Below are 17,992 nucleotides of genomic sequence, written 5' to 3' on the forward strand. Positions count from 1 at the left end.
TGTCTGTAAAGGTACTGAGTACAGGCTGTACCTTGCCTAGGCACACAGAAGAGCTGGCCCTGCCCCTCATCTGCTGTGCTAGTGGCATGGGGGAAGCAGAGATTACCCACTCTTTACATCTGTGGCAGGAAGGAGAAGTGGCTCTGAGGTCATAAGAGCTGGAGAACTTGAGCCTCCCCCTTGCCCGCTGCTGCAGCATTGGCTTAGCTAGCCGTGGCAGTGCTGGAGGACTCCTCTTGGTGGTGTGGGTGCAGGAGAGCTGGTAAGCTAACCAGCTCAGCTACCACCGAGGCCCAGATCCAAGGCTTTGAGTTGGTCCACCCCAACGTCTACCCATCTGTGAACTGCAGGAACATGTGAAGGCTTGGTCCTGCAGACCTAAAGCTGCAAGACCTCCGTGACACAGAGCAACAACAGGGTATCTGAAAGGAGTTTCTATGAGGACTAGTATTGATAATGTAGCAGAAGCCAGAGGCCTCAAACCAGACCCGTGACTCATTGCAATGAACGTTTGCAAGTAAACGTGGGGACAAAAGGGTAGACTTTGGGACACGCTGTGACACACTATAACTTCCATGACAAGGCTTTTTTAAATTTAGTTTTGTTTATTTTTTATTTTCTTTGTGGGGGCAGGTTGCAAGGGCAGAGGGAGTTGAGAGGGATTGGGGTGCATGATGTGAAATTCACAAAAAATAAACAAAGAGGTAGTACAGGTTTTCCTGTGTGTATAATGCAGTGTTGTATCTTGTGACATGTAAACATTTCCCACATGTGACAAAACTTATCCTGAAAGCTGTATTGTCTGCTGACGGTTTTAACTTTCTTCTTTTTCTAGTTTTATGTTATGGATGTTTTACCTGCATGATATATGCCTGTGTACCACATGTGTGCCTGGTGCGCAGAGAGGCCAGAGGGGGTCAGACCTCGAACTGGAGTTACAGGCAGTTGTTAGCTGCTATGTGGGTGCTGAGGATGGGACCCAGGTCTTCTGGGGGGACAGCCAATGTTCTTATCTGCTGAACTACCTCAACCCTCAACACCCCCCGCCCCCAGTTTTCACTTCTAAACCACATAAATTATGGGCAGGTTACCTCATCTGTTAAATATTTATTTATTTTATGTGGACGAGTTTTTTGCCTCTGTGTATGTATATGTATCACATGCATACCTGGTACCCAAGAGGGTCAAAAGAGAGCGTCAGATTTCCCTGGAACCCTAGCTATATGTAGTTATAAGCTGCCTCTGAATGCTAGAAACCAACCCAGGTCCTCGGCAAGAGCAGCAAGTGCTCTTAACTGCTGAGCCATCTCTGCAGCCCTAGTTTCGTTGCTTCTGTATCCATCTCACTCTGACCTGGAATGTACCGTGTCTGTAGCCCAGCTAGCCTTGAGCTTGTGAGTGCTTAGGTGTTGGGATTATGGGCAGATGTGAGCCACAATGCCTTGCCAGAGCTTGCTGGATTTCCAGCCTAAACACATGTTTGTATGTACTCACTGTCATTCTGACTTAGTGCTTTCAGTAGTTACAGCTCTCGCCTCCCTGCTGTGAGGAAGTCATTCACCCACAACTATGATTCATTTTCTTTTCTGTCTCACTGTGGGTTTAGCTAAGGTATCAGCCGTCGTCTCCGTGTTGGTGTTTTCAGCTTTCGGCTCGCAGCGGCTATGTTAGGCTGTCAGGTCAACTTAGTAGGTCTCATAATCAGCATTTGTAATTTTTCTGGCTGTGGGAGGCGAGGGGCCTTGGAGGTCAAGTGACCCAGGTTACTTATTTCATAAGTTCTAGAAACTTTAATAGTGACTACATATGTGCACGTGTGATATTGGGAGAGAATCTGTGTGGCTATGCCTCTGCCCATTGCACCATCTTGCCAGCCCCATTTTCAGCGTTCTCAAAAGGGAAAACGAATTACAAAATACCTGTGCATCGACTATACACAGCATTAATGCATTTTGGGAAGTCTTTTTGTCTTTAAAATATGGCATATCCAGCCTTCTGTGCTATTGAGGAGAAGTAAAATCTGTTTCTCAATGTGGGAAATGTCAGAAGCTGGGAAAAAGTTGTTAAACTCTACATTTTCTTTATGTTGATTTTCTTTACTGTGTTAGAATTTCCCCATAAAGTAATTTAGCATAGAATAAAGCTCAGTAGAAAGCAATTGTGGGCCGAGTTGGCAGAGGGATTAACTTTCTGATAACCCCAAAGGCCTGTCTGTCAGCATCTTGCTCTGGGACTCCCCCATGCTGTTTGTCTAGCAGAGGTACCAAAAGCAACTTCTGTAGGTGATCACAGGCCCAATGGCTTTGTTTCAGGTCCAGCTTTCATCTCCCCTATTGTGTAATTTCATACTTATTCCTTGACTTTCCTGAGCCTCGTTCTCATCTCCACATACGGCACAACACCGTATTAACCGGCAGACTGTGAGGATTAAAGGAAGAGAGTTTGGAGTGCCTGTGTAGTGTCTGGAAGCTCCATCAATAAGCCCTTGGTATCTGCAGCATCAGGCAGCTCACAAATACTCTCTGAAATAATAGCGGAGCATTTTTGTTGGCTTTTGCGTAGTTGCTGAAATGAGCCATGCTTCCCCGATTCACTGTTATTTTCCTATTTAGTGCTTGTTAGAGTAATAGCTGTCTCCCGTTTTCTCTAGGTCATTGAGGACACCAAAGAGAAAAGAACCATCATCCATCAAGCTATTAAATCTCTTTTCCCAGGACTGGAGACAAAAACAGAGGATAGAGAAGGCAGGAAATACATCGTAGCCTACCATGCAGCTAGCAAAAAGGCTTTGGCAAGTAAGTGTGAGACTGGCCTGCTTTCTCCCCCCAGGCAAGCAGGAGGGGCAGACCCTCACCCCCTTGCTTTGCCCCTTCACCTCCATGGGCTGCCTTGCCATTGTACAGAGAGGGACATATTGTCATATCACTCTTTTAGTGGTCAATAGTCATTTTAGATGGAGAACAATTCTGCAGTCTGTCTGTCCGTCTGTCTGTCTGTCTCTCTCTCTCTGGTGGGCATTCGATCTTGTATGTGAGTGAAGATTTTAAAAAGTTGCAGTGGTGCCTGAGCGACCCCTGTTCCCTGAAGAACAAAGTGTGCTGAGCAGCAATTCAAGAAAGAACTGGAAGGGTTACTGCTCACTGTGTGATCTTAAAGGAAGAAGGAACCTTTCAGATGAACAGAAATGCTGGCCCCGCCCTCCTAAGGGCATGTTTCCTGTTCTGCTTTCCAAACTGGGGTATCCTCACTCACATACATAAAACAGAGTATTTTCAAATACCTGTTATTTAAAATAACTTCTTAAGAAGTTAACCGTTTGATGGGTGGTGGTGTCGCACACCTTTAATCCCAGTGCTTGGGTGGCAGAGGCAGTCGTATCTCTGAGTTCGAGGCCAGCCTAGTCTACAGAGCAAGTTCCAGGACAGCCATGGGTACACAGAGAAACCCTGTCTTGAAGGAAAAAAAAAAAGTAAGAAAGAAAAGAAAAGAAATTAGCCATTCATCTGAGTTCATCTTTTGTTGCTTATGGTCCAGTTCAGGTGAATATATTGTCAGTCACTTTGATGTTTATGTTCTCGCGAGTTCTCTACAGCCAGGAAACATTCTATGGGACTATAGTCCTAAGAAGAAATAGATAGTTCTTGTTCTTCCCATCAAGTTAGTACATAAAATTTTCATGAAAATTACAGTGGAAGACAGTTATTTCTTCATCCTCCTCCCATACTAGTGCCTGGTGCTACATGTCTCAAGTTCTCCCTGTTAGTGGTCGGTTATTTCAGAATACATGTGTTACAGGAAACGCCAGGATGACATCCTAAGGGACTTGAACCCGTGAGGGCTCTGCCAGTATCCTAAATGAATTTAAGAGATAATACAGTATACGAAGACTCTGCTGTTTATAATGATGCTCCCAGTGGCGTGAAAGGGCTTTAAAAAAACCAGGCTGACAACAGTCAAACAGAAGTGGGAAGCTTTAAGTTGTGCTTACTTCGTAGCTACCTTTTTGTTTGTTTTTGAGATAGTCTTTCCGTGTATCCCTGGCTGCTTTGAACTTACTGTGTAATTCTATCTTAAGGTGGAGATCTGGGGCTACATCTCAATTGATAACCAAAAAAAAAAAAAGCAGGGCATGGTGTCACATGCCTGTTAAGGGAGGCTGAGGCAGGATTCTTCCTGCCGCTGTTGATTCTATAATGTCTAGGTCAGAGTATCCCTCTGTCAGTAGCATCCCTCTGTCAGCCAAAGTTGCAAAGGAGGCAATGCCGAGGGAAGCGACTGTGTTCCTTTGTTTTCAGTTCTCCCCGGGACAGTATGTCACTTACAGATGGAGAAGACAAAAGGCGACTTATTACTTACAACCTTGGGCATACTCTCCCACGGATGCATTTGTGGAGGCTGCAATTGATCAGCATTTGGTCAGCAACCACTCTGCAGAGAGGAAAGCAAGGTCTTCCTCTGCTAGTGAGGTCATGGAGATGCAGATTACAAAATGTGTGTTTTTGACAGGTTACCTCTTTAAAATGACCCTCAGTTTTCCTAGGAGATGCTGTATCTTATGCAGGGAGTTTGTAGCCCAAGGTAGCCTTTGTAGTCTGTTCTCTCTTTTCCTTTGTGTAATAAACATCTTGTTCTGTTTACTTCTGGATTGTCTGTGCTTATGTCATAACCATCTTTTTTTTTTTTTTTTTTGAGATAGGGGCTTTCTATGTAGACCTGGCTTGCTTTGAACTTAATATGTAAATCTGTTTGGTCTCAAACTCAGAGGTCCACTTGTCTCTTCCTCCCAGTGCTGGGATTAAAGGCCTGTGATACTATACCAGGCTCTGTCTGTGTGTCTGTGTGTCTGTGATTTTCTTAAGATTTCATGAATGCATTATGTGACCCAAAGCACCCCTCCCCATTTGAGTAGCAGAATATTTTACTTTTCAAAGAAACAGATTGGGCTGGCATTTGCCCAGAGACCTGAATGAACCTCTTGGGCATTTAGTCGAAGTTAGGCTAAATCTGTCTTCTGAGTTCTCTTCCACCTCCTTGCGAAGGCTGTTCCCTGGCTGAGGCAGTCACTGGGGAGGCTTTCTTCCTCCAGGTCTCCTGCCCCAAGCTGAAAGAGGCCTGAAACAAAAGTCACCAAGAAATCAGGGAGAACGAGTATCTGGAGGCTCCATCCCTTGAGAATGGAGCCCAGTGCCAGTGGCAGTGTGCTCTCCTGGGTCCTTTAACATTTAGATCTAGTTCCTTTAAAGCTTTGCAATTTTTGTTTTGAAGCTCTTGTACTGCCAAACCCTGGTATAATTTGTGGATTGTATATCTAGAGAATTTGCATTCTTTTTATTTTTATTTATTTATTTTGGGGTGTCATGTAGCCCAAGTTGGCCTCAAACTCAGTATGTAGTGAGCTTGAACTACTGCTTCTTCTGACCCGCTTCTACCTCTCAAGTCCTGGGTTATAGTCCCCTGCCACACCAAACTTAGATTTACAATAAGAAGTTTTTGGAGACAAGACTTCTCTGTTTAACCCTGGCTGTTCTGGAACTTACTCTGTAGACCAGGCTGTCCTCACACTCAGAGCTCCACCTGCTTTTGCCTTCCAAGTGCTGGGATTAAAGGTATGTGCTGCCTCCACCACCCAAGATTTACAGTATTCTTCAACTTTCCCCAAATAAAAGTATGCACTCTGAAACATGGGCATGTTAGCTTCTGACTCATGGTGCCTGGTATCAGAAATAACACGCCATTAGATCTCAGGCATCTTTTGTTAACCTATTCTGAAAAAGACACTTGGCTTTACCTAGTCAAGCATGCCAGATTGTACATAATTATCATAACATATACAAGCAAGTCCTAGATCGATATTCTGAGATTATATACATCCCCCTGGATTTCAAGAACTTGTTTTTAACCACAAACTTAAAAAAGAGGACTCTTGGGCTAGCTGGGGTAGCATACTTGTGTCATCTCAGCACTCAAGAGGCAAAGCAGTTGAGTTTGAGGCTAACCGGAGCTACATAGTCCAAAAGGAATACCGCCCCCCAGGGAGGAAAAGCTTGCATGATATATACAAGTTCTTTATACTTTTTGAAATAAATGGTTCCCAGGCAGGGTTTCTAGACCTAGGCTTCTAACTGCTAAGGAGGGAGGGGCCCAGACACACTCTCCCTGGGACAGACTCCATGGAAAGAAAGAATTCCAGGGACCACAGCAGAAAGTGCGCAAGATGTGGCAAGATAGGGACTTGCCCATCACTAGACAACACAAGAAATCACTAATGTCCATTTGCTTGAGTAGTTTGTATTGGAATGATGAGACTGGAAATGAGTTTACACAATAGGTTGAGAGAGAAGGCAGTATCCAGAGAGTGCTTTTTAAATAAAGCAGTAAAGCAAAGAGTGAAGGGGAAAATATAGTAAGGAGAAGAAGACATGAATTTGACTTTGAAGATAGTAGAGCCAGGAATTTATTTGTGAAAGGGGAAGGTGCACATTTACGGACAGCAGTAAAAACAATGGATGGAGCAGGATGTTGGGAAAGCTGAAAGGTCAGTATATGGGGTGCATTGAAGAAGACGACCTTGAATAAGCAGAAAATGTTCTACATGCTGCCCGTCAGATCATCTTCCTTATTCACGGGAACCTCGGTGGCGTGATTTCCCTTGTTCACTGGTTTCCTCCTGTGTAGCTCTGGACTCTGATGTCATACCTTCTGAAGGTAGAACCAGCCTTCTGCAAACAGGAAGTGCATTGCCAACGTTAGAATTTTTTGCAAATGTATTATAAATTGGAGTGCCTCAAAAGTGTGTGGAAGGCACCTGGAACACACAAATTGCAAGGTTGAGTTTTCTCAGGGCCTGGAGTTTATTATATAGAGTCTAAAAGATGGAATTTTTGCTTATTCAGAATATTCCCAGTGCAAATGTCTTACTCTTTTGTATATTGAGTATTCCTAGAAGAGGACTGTTTGTATTTATTAGTTGCAGGGGTCATTGACTTCATGGTCTGTCTTGGATTTGCTAATAGAAGTGCGTGAGTCAAGCTCACTGGTTTTCCTGGTTTCTGTTGAGAGGGTAACATTTGAGTTTTCAGTCTTGTGGCTGTTTGTATTTCCTGCTGTTGTTCTTGCCTGTCACCGTGCCTCACTCCAGTATTTTTAATATGTACCAACACTTCACTAGCTTGTGTCATACTTGGTTATTTTAGCTTTTTATTATGGACATTGTCAACTGTGTACCCAGATAAAGGGGGTAGCTCTGTGTCTCCATCAGCCACCTTCACGATGACTTCTCTTGTTTCTGTTTCTGTTTTGCCCACAACACATACATATACACATACGTTTTTTTTTTTTTTCTTTTTGGGAGCATTTTCAAGTAAATTAATATGACATGTCATTTTACTTATAAATTCTTCAATAGTGAGTGACCAAACAAGGACTAAATTCCCAAACCTTTTTATCACATCCCAGTAAGAGCAAAATGGCTTCCTAAGATCTACCCAGCGCTTGTTTGGTTTTTCCCTGAGTCTTTCAGAACTCTTAAACTCACACAGCTTGTTCAAATGACCATAAAAGCAAGGACAGAACATTGCATTCATTGGACATGTCCCATAAATCATTTCTTAAATCTTTTTAATCTCTAAATAAGTTGGTGAATATAGAAAACCCTCATAATCACAGCACTCATTTTAAAGATTTTCACGTTTCAATGCGGGGAAACTTGCAGAACACACAGACTAAAAAAGCACGAAGCAAAACAGCAGCTGTGTCCTCGTCACCACAGTCATCACACACAGCATTTCAGACACGTCTTACCATGTTTACAAAAAAAATCTGTAAAAGAAGAAGCATTCTATATCTAGTCTTGAGAGTTTGCTGTATCCCACGGGTGCAGACAGGGATAGCTTGGAGGAGGAGCTGACATGCCCACTGTGAAGAGACTGAGGCAGGGAGGCTGTGCCCAGAGGGGAGTTTCCTGTCTGTTCACTGCTTGCGTCCACAACGCCCCATTGTTAACCTCTGAATGGCTATTGACCTCCCACAGAGCTGTAGGTGCTGTGGAAGCCTGAAGCCTGCCCCTACCATGCGATCATTTGCATGCTCACCTCTAAAGCACTCTAACAGTGTATAAATTAAACATTGCTCTCTTGTGCTCTCTACGCTGTGCATCTGGACAGAGGTCAGAACTGCAGCAGGTAAGAGCGCTTGGTGTTTCACGTAGACAGGATGAGATGCCAGTGTCGTCTCAAGTGCTGGCGATAGTTAACCTTGCTTAAGGCTAGTGAGCTGAAGGAAGGGATGAAAAAGATACTTCCATTCACAAAACCCTAAGGAAATTGTGCAAAATTCACTCCAGGAGCTAAAGAGGTACTTGTAATATTTTTCTATACATGAATGTACAGAATATTTCTATACAAGAAGGAACTTGATGTATATATGTGTGTGTATATATATATCACGTGTATATACACATACTGTGGTGGTTCTCCGAGGCGGATTACTGCTTTGGTTCTCTGAGGTAGGTTACTGCTTGTCTACACCTGTTGATGGTTCTTTCACTAACCTGTTACCGAGAAATACTTGGACAAAGCCAGATAGATGTTCAGTAACTTCAGTCCCGGGAATAAATTCCACCTCTGCAGATAAACAGTTTCTGAGTTTATGTGAGAAGAATTTTTCCCCCGGAGACAGGGTTTCTCTGTGTATCTTTGGCTGTTCTGGACTCTCTTTGTAGGCCAGGCTGGCCTCGAGCTCACAGAGATCCACCTGCCTCTGCCTCCCTGAGTGCTGGAATTACAGGCGTGAGCCACGGCACCCAGCTTGTGAAAAGACTTTTTTTTTAAGGACAAAGGCAATTGAAACTTTTCAAAACAAAAGGATTCTGTCTAGTTGATTGTCCAAAATACTCTTTTATAATTCTTCTTTCATGGAGTTTCTGTGTCAGTAAAACTGAACGCACAGCCCGCCTCTGTGTCCTATAATAGCAGTGTGGAGATTTGCCGTGTCTGCAAATTATGGCTGAGGCTCATTTTTCTCCGAGTACTGGTTTTTCACTCTGAACAGTTTACATCTAAATCTTGCATTGTTTAAAATGTGTTTCTGGATTGTAGTATGTTTGAAATATTCAGTTAAAATAACCCTTTTAATAATCGGGCTATTCCGAGTCACAGCCTGTTTATCTGTCCCCAGAGCTGGGCAGTCATGGTAGCACTGACCAGGAGGTCGCATCTAATACGGCCTAGGTTTTCACACACACCCTGGAAGAGTCAGGCTTTAAGAGCGAGCTGCTCCCCAGTAGCTGTGTGTAGAGCACGTGCAGATCTTAATTAAATTTTTATGGGAGAAGTGGCCTTTGGAAGGTTTACAGAGTCACTGAGACGAGTCCTCAAACACCCTATCTTCATCTGTGCTACCATGTGTGAACACCCACTGTGAAGTAGGAATGATTGATAGGGTGTGTTACGATAGTCGGGCCCCTGGGAAGCAGGTGTAGGCCCTTGGTCCTGATGAGAGCCGGGGTACCACAGGCTACCTGCTGAGAGAAGACAGCTGCTTGTTCCTGCTGACCTGCCACGCCACTTACACTTTTGATTTTAAATGTAGACAGATCGTGTCTAAGTGCCCAGGTGCAGCAAGTTTAATATGTATGGTTTATGCAGCTTTAATAACCTTAGGCATCCTGTTAGGCTGCATCTGAGTGGCCCCTGAAAGGTTCTGTAGCAATTAAAAAAAAACAAAAAACAAAACCCCTCAGCTTTTATTATGGTATATATGACATTTAAATTCTTTCTTTTTTAAGATCCAAGAAAACATTCTTGGCCAAAATCTCGGGGAAGTTACTGCCACTTTGTTCTCTACAAGGAAAACAAAGACACCATGGATGCCATCAACGTATTATCCAAATATTTACGGTTAGTGTCTCATTACTGTTTTTACATGAGATCAGTAAAGTATGAATGTGTTCTCTCTTTCTGTGTGAGTGGGGGAAGGAGCAGGAATCAGAGACCAGTGAATGACAAATGTGCTTCCTAACGGAGTGAATGTTCGTAGGAAGTAGAGAGATAAACTTTTTAATCCCCATGCTGATAATTCAAGATGAAAGTTGTGGAAGTAAATAATCCACACACAGTTACTAGAACAGCCAGAGAGTTGACATTTGCTCAGAGAAATGAAAACACAGCAGAAATTGTACGTTTTCCGGGTAGGTGAGGTGCCAGAATTTTTTGTGTGTCTGTGTTTTTACTAGAAATGAAGAGAGGGCTCAGGACTGGCTGCTTTTTCACAGGACCCAGATTAATTCCCAGCACCTACATCTTGGCCTACAACTCCAGTTCCCAAGGGTCTGACACCCTCCTCTGGTCTCCACAGGCACCAGGCATGCTTGTGGTGCACACAAGTACATGCAGGCAAACACTCATTCACATATCATTTATTTTCTTCTTTCTCTCCTTCCTTTTTTTTTTTTTTTTTTTTTTTTTTTCTTTTTTATTGGTTTCTCAAGACAGGGATTTTTTCTGTAACATACCTGTCTGTCCTAAACTTACTGTGTGGACCAGGCTAGCTTCAGACTCACAGAGATCTCCTCCTCTTGCCTCCAGAATGCTGGTAGTGCACCACCATGCCCGCCTAAAAGAAAAATTTTTTTGAAGGAAAAAAAAAAATGTCTGTGTCTACCACAGCAAATTTGTATTCTGTGTAAATTTAACTCAGAGTAAAACAGGGCTATACAGGGTATAGTGTGTGTGTGTCCCCTCCCACCCCCAAGACAGGGTTTCTCTATGTAGCCATGGCTGTCCCGAAATGGCTTTGTGGACCAGGCTGGCCTTGAACTCACCGAGATCCTCCTGCCTCTGCCTCCCCAAGTGCTGGGATCACTTTACCAGCTTAATCCCAGGTGTCTCCTAGAGCGGCCATAACAAAATGCCAAATACCACCGTAAACAACAGACGTTAGTAATAATTCTCCCACAGTTCCATAGCTGGAAGTTTCAGGATCAGAGTATATAGTTTCCTTTCTTTGGTTTTTCTTTTTGCTTGTTTGTTCAGATAGAGTCTGTAGCCTTGTCTGTCCTGGAGAACCCAGTGTAGACTCTGCCTAACAAGTTCGCTTGTAACCTGATCATCTCTTTGAAGGCCTTGCTTCCAGATGTCATATTGTGAGATGGTGGGAGTCAAGGCTTCTGCACGGGTTTGAGGAGAGCACAGATCCACCCTGAATACCTCTTCCACTAGCTTCCTGAAAAAGGAGTCTGGTTTCTTGCCAGTGCCTCACCTTCTGGACAGATGGCCCTCCCAGGGATGTAGATGAGTGGAGATAGTTGCTCTGGCATGTGCAGGTGGGACTTCTTGGGAGTATGCACATGCTCTTCTGAGGGACCAGTCTGTCTATCTTCATATCAGAAGTATCCAGACCCTTGTTTTAGCATTTGGCTTTTTTGTTGTTGTTGTTAATGCAGAATTCTATATTATATTTAAGGTAAAAATCACATTGCTGTAACTTCTTGAAAACTGAAGATACAGGATGGTCAGCGTGCTACACTATACCTCTAGAATATTTCCCCTTTACTGTCAGTTTTATGTAACTTAACACATTGTTTCTGACTGTGGACGTGTGTGCAGCCTGGGATTTTTTTTTTTTTTTTACTGCTTAGCCAAGTCTGACAGCCACTGAGGTGCTGCATCAGGCCCTGACAAGAAGGCAGCTTGTTGCTGCTTTTATCTGCATGTTCACTGATATTTTCCTCAGTAAAATCTCCACTAAAGTTTCCCCTTATTCTCTTACTGTATTACTGTATGTATTTTGAAATTCAACTTATTAGAAATGTGCTTTGGTTAAAGTATGTGACTTCAGAATGGTTTGTTTCTGTCTCCCCAGAGTAAAACCAAACATATTTTCATACATGGGAACCAAAGACAAAAGAGCCATCACAGTCCAGGAGATTGCTGTCCTCAAGTAAGTAGAGAGAGAGCCAGTCCAGACTGACACCGCAGAGGTCCTAGCTCGGCCCTCTGCTGCTTTCAACCCTATGTGCCTTCTCTACCTCTTAAAACATTTCAGGCATTTTTATTGCATTTATTTATTATGTGCATTATTTACATATGTATATATGTACACCAACATGGCACATTTGTCAAAGGACAACTGGAGGGGATCTGTTCTGTCCTATAGTGTGGGTCTGTTGGTGGACTCAGATTGGCACGTTGGCAGCAGGTGCCTGTATCTGCTGAGCCATCCCGCCAGTCCAGCTTCTGCTTTGTTTGTAAATATTATTTTTCTACTGAACTTTTTTTTTTTACTCTGAATAATCTCTATATCCTAATCTGTCAAAGTTGCTTCTTTTTTTTTTTTTTTTGAGTAATTTAAAAAATCTGTTTGTGGTAGAGCCAAAAGAATCAGTATGTGTTCTTCAACAATCACTTATCAAACGGTGAATAAGATCTTTTGTTTATAACAGACAGCTAGATGAGAAAGATGGTTTCTGCTTTGGAAGCACTTCTAGAACAGGACAGACGTAGAGCCCTGCTAGACAGAACTGAACTAGGGGTGTGCTTTAGTCGGTCGGACTGCAAGTACAGACTTACTGTGAAGGTCAGGCAGGGAAAGGGTGCACAGATAATGGGGTGCATCTTACCTCTGCACTGTGTGCTTTTCAACTGTTACAGTCTCTGTTGTGGGAACTGTTCCTGGTCACTATACTTAGCAGCCTCCCTGATCTCTGTCCTTTCCATATGACAGGCACATAACAAGTCCCTGCTCCATACACAGCTGTGAAAATAAAAACATCTCCAGAGTTGTCACATATGCCCCCTAGGGAGCACAGTTGCCTCTGATTAGAACTAATGGTTTTGGGGCTGGAGAGATGGAGCAAAGGTTAAGAGCACTGTCTGTGCTTCCAAAGGTCCCGAGTTCAATTCCCAGCCACCACATGGTGGCTCACAACCATCTATAATGAGTTCTGGTTCTCTGTCCTGGCCTGCTGGCACACATGCAGGCAGGATACTGTATAAACAAATCTTAAAAAAAAAAAAAAAAAAGCCAAAGAACTAATGGTCTTGATTCTAGAAGGATGAGCCGTTGGGGCCTGGGAAGGCCTGGGTTGTTATTTTCAAACCAGTAAAATGTTATAGAGGTACCAGAAGGACTTGTAAAGCAGCACATCGACTGGCTGGCAAGTAGTTTTGTGGGCGAGCAGCAAGAATAAAATTTTCAGTGTGCTCACTTCAGCAGCATCTCTGCTAAAACTGGAATCGGACAGAGGCATTAGCATGGCATCCGCTTAAGAAAGACACACGGTGGTGGGCTATTCATTACTCTTTAGGTGAATAGATGCTACAGCAAAGGACTAGGTTAATTAAGCAAAATCACCAAGACTCAGACAGTTACTACATCCCCCTTTCCTAGACACAGACTCTTGATTTTAATTGTGTTGTTGGGGGGGAGGGGAAGTCATGAGAAGAGCTCTCAAGAGGGAAAGGGAGGGGGGAATACGTGTGTCCAAAACGTAGAGGTGGAGATTGTTTTTGAGAAGGTTTGGAACCCCAGCAAGAGCTGGGCACGCACAAAGGTGCAAGGGATGGATGAGAACAAAATACAATGACGTAAAGAAGCTCATTTACGTTGTATGCTAAACTAAAAGGGGGAAAAGGCAGGAGGGACACAATAAAAGCAGATAAGACTATTTATTAGGGAAGGAGAAAGGGAAAGGGAAGGCAAGGAAAGACTGGGGGTGGGGCAGGATCCAGATTCTGAAATACCAAATGGGGACTGTTTTTTCCAGCCCGCTCTATTCTAGCCCTTTTCTTCCTTGCCCTGAGGCAGTGGCACGTTGTCATAGGCACGCCTCTCCATCACATTTACTGAGTGTGTGTGAAGATGTTGCTTTGTTTAGAATGGGGGCGCAGGGGGGTGTTGCTAATTGGAGGATTAGAAACACAATTTTTAAATGGAGGCACTGGTCTCCCCATCAGCCAGCAGGTGTCAGGCTTGGCCAGGGAACTGCTCTGACCTTACAGACTTTGTTTTCATTTTCCGTTGCCTCTGTGAGGAACTGTAACAGACATCCGAATGCTGGCCTCTGAAAGCACATTACACTTATCTCGCGGATACAGGCTACACCCTGCGTTTGCTTAATGGAGCCGTGTGCTGGGCGATTGGCCTTTCCCGTGAGAACTGGGGAACAGGATAAACCCTTTCTGCCATACAGGGATTTGAATTATTTTCGGGTCGATAGTTCCGGGATAAGCAGCATTCCTTCCCAGCTTCTTGCAGCAGGAGCTCCAAGTTTCTCAATAAGAGTGACTTGCTTTTCCTGCCTGCTCCTGCCAGTCTCCTGTCTGAGCTTGGGCCAACATTTCTCTGGCATTTTTATTACAGGCTCATGTGTAACTAGTCAGCTTGTTGGCCCTTACTGTTTAAAAACAACATTGTCACATAGGATTTTACAGCCGGAAGCGCTTGCTGTGCAGTCAGCAGGATTGGTGAACAGTGTTGTCAGTGAGTGCCTTCACCTTCCAGAACTAACTGTTGCTCTGGGCTCCTGCTGTACACGTGTGGAAATGGCTGTCCATTGTGTATTGGGGAATAGAATGTTACTCAGCTATAAAAACGAGTGAAACGCCAGTGTATCTTACAGCATCAAGCCTTAGGAGCAGTGTATTGTTGGGCATGTTGGCACAAGCCAGTGGTCCTGCCGCTCCACAGAGTAAAGCAGAAGAGCAAGCTTTAAGCCAGCCTGGGCTACACAGGAGGCCCTGACATAAAAAAAATAAAAAATTACACTAAGTAGTCGGGCAGAAGAAAACCACTATTTGATTTCTCTTCCATTACTTAATTTCATTCCGTTGGACATGAAATGTCCAAAATGGGGAAGTCTGCAGACAAAAAAAATTCAGGGGCTGCAGGGAAGCCCAGAGGCCATGGTCAGTGCTGAATGGATGAGGGTTTTTTTCAGGTGATGGAAACACATTGAACACATTATGAGTATATACTGAAAAGAGCTAAAATGGCGAAATTTATGTTTTTAAGGAAGGACAAGGCTAGGCTCTCACCTTTTTACACACACACACACACACACACACACACAGGAGGCAGAGGCAGGCAGATCTCTATGAGACCAGCCTGATCTATATAGTGAGTTTCAGACCAGAAGACTACATAGTGAGACCCTGTCTTTTAAAAGAAAGAAAGAAAAGAAAAGGACAGCTGTCAGGCTCTTTCCTGGACTAGTAAGCAACCGTCTCCAGAGGTCACCAGAACAGCCAGGCTGACACCTCCGTCCTTGTTAGCTCCTGGCTTTTGTTTTTGCTTATTTTATTTATTTATTTGGTTGGTTCGTTCCTGCTCTGAAGTGATGCCACTTTCTTCAGCAGTGTCTGCTGACTGAAGAGCTCCATCAGTTGGTCGTGACAGTGTTTGTGCCGAGCCTGTGCTTTGTGGAGTTTTTGTGACATAGTAACTCATGCCCTCGACTTCCCGCTTCCTCCTTCACATGTCAACCCAGGGGCCTGCTGTGACGTGGCAGCTGGAACCCACCTGCTCCCTTTCTTGAGCTAGCCCTGGTTTGTGTGAGGTCCTACAGGTGTACAGGCTTCCCCCATGTCCTGACTTAGATGGCTCTCTTCCTACCTCTACTACTGATTATGGAGCAGCAACTTTTTTTCTTAACTGAGTAAAGCTGGCGGTGTGAGGTCCTAAGTCCAGTCCCCAACACTGACCAAAAGGGGCGAAGCAATGGAAAGCCTGGTCAGTCCGCTTCCTTACATATCAAATGAGGAAATAAACAAGCTGACATTCAGTACATCAAGGAGTTAGTCAGGGAGTATTGACACAGCTTTGCTGGAAGAGCCAGGGGTAGCTCATGGGTAGGATGCTTGCCTGGCATCCTAAGCTCAATCACCAGCACTAAAATAAAAAGAATTCCAGGAGCTCAGCTATTATGTAGGTGATGTTTTGTCTTTGTGTGTATAAATGTCCAGCTTCTGTGCACACTGCTTACATGCCTGGTGCCCATGGGAGTCAGCAGAGGGGTCAGATCTTCTGAAACTCATGAGCCACCGTGGCCATGCTGAGCGTCAGACCTGGATCAGCTGCAAGAGCAGCACGTGCTCTTCACTGTTGAGCCATATCCCTGGCCCCAGGTGAAAAATTTTTCAGGTTTTATTTTTACTTTGTGTGTGTGCCCTGTGTGGGACCTTCAGGCCAGAAGAGGGCATCAGATTTCCTGGAGCTGGAGTTCCGGGTGTTTGTAAGCAGCGCAGTGTGCACGCAGAGAAACAAACCGGCCCCTAAGAGCAGCAAGTGCTCTGAATTGCTGAGCCCTGTACAGGTGAATTCTAAACATTTACGTGGCTTCATTTTTTTTTTTAATTTATTTATTTATTTACTTATTTTGTGACCAAGTAATAGAGCAAGGTTGCCCCACTAGCTTCCTCCACGCGTTGGAACTGGAGAGGCCTGTGGAACGTGTTCCTTGATTAGGTGCTTGGGGGCGGAACCACACCCACGCATCCTCCAGTGCTTCCAGAGTCCCGTCCTCATAGGCATGAGCACACACACACACACACACACACACACACACACACACACGTACGTGCGCACATAAACATTTACATGTACACACAAACATAAACTCCTGGCAGACTCAGGCCAAGCTCACGCCCTTGCGTCTGCTCCTTGACAGAGTGGCTGTCCTGTCAAAGGAAACGTGGACATAGGAAAAATTAAAACCCCGTTTTTAAGCACCATGATGTATTGTGGGCATTGTTTCTAATAATTGAAAATAGGAAACAACTAGTCCATGATTCAGATTAGAGACTCTTAAAGACAGTTAATAGTCAAGTAAGTAAGTAAGTGAATTCTTGGGGCCTGGATGGTAGAAAAGAGGGGCCTAACGACTCCGTTTCTATTCAGGGAAATCTAAAGATGCATAAGGAAGCATTCAAGATGAAGCTGTAAAGTGGCTGGCACTGGGGGGTGAGGGCGCTGGCAAGCACCTTTGACTTTTATAGTGTGTTGTCTTTTATGCTGTATTGTGAGAAGTATTTTTTGGTTTTGGGTGTTTTTAGTTTTGTTTGTCTTTAGGCAGGGTCTCACTTTGTAACATTGACTGACCTGGAACTAGCTATATAGACCAGAATGGTCTATATAGCCCTTACGGGGGCTTTTGGGTTTTGGAGGAGGGAGGTCATTTTGTTTTTTGTTTTTAGATTCATCTTATTTTATGTGTCATTATTTTACCTACATTTGCACCAGGTATAAGCTTGGTGCCTGTGGACGGCAGAAGAGGGCATTGGATCTGGAACCGGAGTTACAGGTTTTCAAGAACCAGCATGTGGGTGCTGGGAATCAAACCCAGGGCCTCTGTAAGAACAAGTGCCCTTAACTGCTGAGTCATCTCTTCAGTCCCCCTCATATGTCTTTTCAAATAAAAACATAAAATTTATTCTTTTCAAAATGTTAATATTTTAAGAACATGAAGCCTCTCAAACAAACACCTTTTTTGAGGGTGTTGTGTTAGTCTGAACCTTCTTTCAAACCTTTCCAGGCTAGGAGGCTAGAGAGATAGTTAGAGGACCTGCACCCACACTGGGCAGTTTATGACCTCTTGTAACCCTGGTGCGAGGGAGAACAATGGCTGGCCTCCCAGGGTACCTGTACTTATTCACACATACACACAATTAAAAATAAACTAAATCTTTCACAGAAAGAGACTGTTAACACCAGCTGCGTTATGGGGATAAAGAACAAAGACTTTTCAGTGTAGTGTTTGCTTCTCTATATAGATTTCCTGTTGAGGAAGACAAAAGGCTTTCTAATGAAACAATTCTAACAGCATGGGAAATACTTCTGTAAAATGATAGCAGGGTGCGGATTTGTGTGAGTCTAGTTATGTACATCTTTAAATTGTTTCCTTAGAAGAATGAGGAGATCCAGAGACCTAATGCTTTTTCCGGGGATGAACCTATGGGTTTTCTTCTCTATGTTTTTGTGTTTTCAAAGGTTGTTTTGG

The 17,992-nt window shown here is 43.9% G+C and overlaps 1 protein-coding gene and 1 long non-coding RNA gene across 3 annotated transcripts in view; one reads left to right on the plus strand and one right to left on the minus strand.

Moving 5' to 3' along the window:
- The window catches only part of Pus7 (pseudouridine synthase 7), a 44,040-nt gene that overhangs the window by 12,796 nt on the left and 13,252 nt on the right, over window positions 1-17,992 (plus strand). The window contains exons 5-8 of one of the 2 annotated variants that reach the window (XM_060373965.1): window positions 2,651-2,795; window positions 8,163-8,180; window positions 9,785-9,896; window positions 11,860-11,937. In XM_060373965.1, the coding sequence (XP_060229948.1) occupies window positions 2,651-2,795; window positions 8,163-8,180; window positions 9,785-9,896; window positions 11,860-11,937 (353 nt within the window). The remainder of the gene's footprint in view (window positions 1-2,650; window positions 2,796-8,162; window positions 8,181-9,784; window positions 9,897-11,859; window positions 11,938-17,992) is intronic. The other variant, XM_021661443.2, reaches the window with a different exon arrangement.
- LOC132649731 (uncharacterized) overlaps window positions 6,290-17,992 on the minus strand; it is a 50,738-nt gene continuing 39,035 nt past the window's right edge. The window contains exons 5-6 of the long non-coding RNA XR_009588241.1: window positions 10,511-10,611; window positions 6,290-6,719 (exon numbers count right to left, since the gene is read on the minus strand). This is a non-coding gene — a long non-coding RNA (uncharacterized LOC132649731). The remainder of the gene's footprint in view (window positions 6,720-10,510; window positions 10,612-17,992) is intronic.

This window comes from Meriones unguiculatus, chromosome 21 (genome assembly GCF_030254825.1).
Source record: "Meriones unguiculatus strain TT.TT164.6M chromosome 21, Bangor_MerUng_6.1, whole genome shotgun sequence".
Taxonomy (NCBI): Eukaryota; Metazoa; Chordata; class Mammalia; order Rodentia; family Muridae; genus Meriones; species Meriones unguiculatus.